Source organism: Capsicum annuum, unplaced genomic scaffold (assembly GCF_002878395.1).
Source record: "Capsicum annuum cultivar UCD-10X-F1 unplaced genomic scaffold, UCD10Xv1.1 ctg74691, whole genome shotgun sequence".
NCBI lineage: Eukaryota > Viridiplantae > Streptophyta > Magnoliopsida > Solanales > Solanaceae > Capsicum > Capsicum annuum.
In genome coordinates, this window is record NW_025884823.1 from 372 (window position 1) to 4,367 (window position 3,996).

General features: G+C 39.9%; 1 protein-coding gene across 1 annotated transcript; it reads right to left on the reverse strand.

The window, feature by feature from the left end:
- Positions 1 to 3,531: 3,531 nt before the first annotated feature.
- LOC124894516 lies at positions 3,532 to 3,909 on the reverse strand (the record flags this gene model as incomplete). Its single annotated transcript, XM_047405151.1, has 1 exon — positions 3,532 to 3,909. A coding segment is annotated over one exon (378 nt), but the record flags the coding sequence as incomplete, so codon positions are not given.
- Positions 3,910 to 3,996: the final 87 nt, after the last annotated feature.

The following is a 3,996-nucleotide window of genomic DNA, read 5'->3' on the forward strand; positions in this document are numbered from 1 at the left end:
TTAGGATAACTAATCTTAATATAACTAATTTCAATACAACTAATTCCATCATAATTTGTTTCCAATCAAACGATCCTATGTGTCTTTGAACACGTGCTGAATAGCAATGTGTCTTTGAACACGTGTTGTTTCAAAGTCTCAATGATTTTCGAATTGAGAACCGGTAAATGCAGGGGCAGCTCTACCTTATTACTCCCTCCGTTTCGTTATAGTGAGACTCTTTCTAAAAATATTTATTTTAATTTAGTTGTTTCTTTTGATGAAATCAAAAGTGTCTTGTCATGTTCTTTTGATACTACCCTCAATATTAAATGACTAAATAAAATATATTTACTCAAATTTATATTTTCAAAGCATAATTAATGAGATTAATTTGGTAAAATAAACCTCTAATAAATATTTTCTTAAGGAGAGTGTCAAGTCAAAAAGGGACAACTATTTTAAAACGGGAGGAATAAAATATAGGCGGCCGTCTTAGGCCCCCAAATTTGAGGGCCTTATTTTTTATGATAATTTATTATAGATTTATTTAAAAAATATAAATATTATTTATAAAAGAATTAAATATTTTTATATAGAAGGAAAGAATTATTAGAAGTTCATATATTTAGAGTATTATATCTTAAGAAAGATTAAATATATCAATTATATTATTACTTAAAAAAGAATAATTAAAAAAATCGATTATATAATTTTAAAAATAAAGCTTGTAAAAAAAATTATTTTTTCTTAAAAATATAAGGCCTCTATTTGATTTTCGTCTTAGATCATCAATATGCTTCAGCCAACCCCGGGTAAATGTACAAATAAAGTGCTTTCCAAAACCTCCAAAAATGGCAATTTTTGTAAATTTGAAATGATATTATTGTAAATTTTTGAATATTTCTTTTTAAGAGAATGACACTGATATCCTTTTTTTGTTCTCTCTCTACTTTTTCATTTATTTATTTATATAGAGCAAAAGAACTTTTGAGGACAACATTGAAAACGTTACTTGGGCTTGTTCTTTTTCAATGATTCTTTTAAATTTTTTACACTTTTCATTTTCATTTTTTTCTAAAAATATCTTCTTACAAGCTTTTTAATAAAGAGATACAAAATTCATAGTATAACAACAACAACATACCCAGTATATTTTCACATAGTGAGGTTTGGAGAGAGTAGAGTATATGCAGTCCATACCACTACTTCTAAGGAGGCAGAGGGGCTGTTTCCGATAGACCCTCAGCTCAAGTTAGAAGACAGCATACAAAAACATGAAAATCCTAGAACACAATAAATAACAACGGTACGACATCCACAAAAAATTGCACGTTGCCAAACACAAGACCCCAAAGTCCACCTAAATATTGACAACGCCTTAACCACACCCTTAACCCTCTATCCTAATGCTATTCTTCCATATCTTCCTATCCAGGGTCATGTCCTCAGTCAACTGTAACTGCTCCATGTCACGTTTAATCACTTCTCTCCAGTATTTCTTCGGCCTACCTCTACCCCGCTTGAAGCCATCCAAGGCCAACCGCCCACGCCTACGAACTGAGGCATCCGTGCCCCTCCTTATCACATGACCAAACTACCTCAACTTCACTTCCCATATCTTTTCCTCCACTGACACCACTCTCATCTTCTCCCGAATAATATCATTCCTAACCTTGTCAACCTTAGTGAATCCACACATCCAACACAACATCCTCATTTCCGTCACCTTCAGCTTTTGGATATGAGAATTCTTAATCGGCCAACATTCCGCTCCATACAACATAGCAGGCCGGACTGCAACTCTAACGAATTTGTCTTTCAGCTTGAGGGGCACCTTCTTATCACATAGAATTCCTGAAGCGAGCCTCCATTTCAACCAATCAGCCCCAATATGGTGGGAGACATCCTCATCTATCTCTTCGTTTCCCTGAATCGTAGACCCGAGATACTTAAAACTCTACCTCTTGCAAACCGCTTAGGAATCCAACTTCACTAACACCTCTTGCTCTTTCCTCGAGTCACTAAACTTGCACTCCAAGTACTCCGTCTTGAACCTACTCAATCTAAAACCTTTAGACTCCAGGACTTATCTCGAAACCTCCAGTTTATCATTAACCTCTTGTCGCGACTCATCAATCAAAACTATATCATCTGTGAAAAGCATACACCAAGGCACCTCACCTTGTATTTTTCGCGTCAACACATCCATCACCAAAGCAAATAAAAATGAACTAAGAGTTGATCCCTAGTGCAACCCTGTCAAGACCGGGAAATGCTCAGAATCTCCTCCCACTGTTCTTACCCGAGTCTTCGCCCCCTCATACATGTCCTTAATCGTTCTGATGTACGTCACTGGGACCCCTCTCGCCTCCATGCATCTCCAAAGAACCTCCCTAGGGACCTTGTCATACGCCTTTTCCAAGTCAATAAACACCAAGTGAAGATCCCTCTTCCTTTCTCTATTCTGCTCTATCAGTCTCCGCATAAGGTGAATTGCCTCAGTCGTGGAGTGACCAGGCATAAAATCAAACTGATTCTCTGAGATAGAAAAAATCTTCCTCAACCTCCGCTCTACCACCCTCTCCCAAATCTTCATCGTGTGACTCAACAACTTAATACCTCGATAGTTGTTGCAACTCTAAATGTCACCCTTGTTCTTATAAACAAGGATCACCGTGCTCCATCTCCATGCCTTAGGAATCTTTGCTGACTTGAAAATATTGTTAAATAAGTTGGTCAGCCACTTCAACCCTGACCCACCAGAGAACTTCCAAAAATCCACCGGTATCTCGTCAGGCCCCATCGCTCTGCCCCTCCGCATCTTGCGAATGGCCTCACTGACCTCATCTACCTTAAAACGCCAACAAAAACCAAAGTCGCGACCCTCCCCGGGATGCTCCAAATCCCTTAACACAACACCTCTATCCCCCTCATCATTCAAGAGCCTATGAAAATAGGACTGCCATCTTTTCTTAATGAGGTCGTCCTCCACCAAAACTCTGCTATCCTCCCCCTTAATGTATTTCACCTAGTCAAGATCACGATCCTTCTGCTCCCTAACCTTGGAAAGTCTAAACATCTTCTTCTCCCCACCTTTCTCCTCTAACCCATTATACAAACTTTCAAAAGTTGTTGTCTCAGCAGTCGTGATTACTAACTTAGCCTTCTTTTTGCTAACTTGTACTCCTCTCTACTCACCCACTTCTCTTCTTCATCCTTACTTTCAACCAACTTAACGTAAGCCGCCTTCTTCGTATCGACCTTCTTCTTAACCTCCTCATTCCATCACCAATCCCTCTAAAACCGTCCAGAATCGCCCCTCGAAACACCCAACACCTCTCTAGCAGACGCCCTGATGCAACCAGCAGCCCTATCCCACATACTATCTACGTCTTCTCTGCACTCCCACACTTTCATCCCCTCTAATTTTTCCCCAATCTCCAAAGCATTAACCGGAGTCAGGCTGCCCCACCTAACAGTAGGCCGACCCTTCCTACCCCGCCTCATCCTGCCTTTTTGGATAACCAAGTCCATCACCATTAGTCTATGCTAGGCCGCAAGGTTCTCACTCGGGATTACCTTATAATCCTTACACAATGCTCTATCCTCCTTCTTAAGCAGCAAAAAGTCGATCTGAGTCTTGGCTATCCTACTGCGGAAAGTGACCAAATGCTCTTTCTTCTTTGAAAAGCTAGAATTCACTACCACCAACCCAAAGACCCTCGCAAAATCCAAAAGAGCAGCTCCCTCAGTATTTCTAACCCCGAACCCAAAGCCTCCATGTACATCATCGTACCCTAACGGCAAAGACCCGATGTGCCTATTGAAATCACCACCTATGAAAAGCTTCTCCGAACTAGGTACACCTCTAACCACCTCATCCAAAACCTCCCCAAAACTCTTCTTTTCTTTCTCGTCCAGGCCCACCTATGGCGCATATGCACTATATAAGTTCCAAGTGACCCCCCCAAGGATCAACTTGATAGTCATAACCCTATCACTAACCCTTTTAAC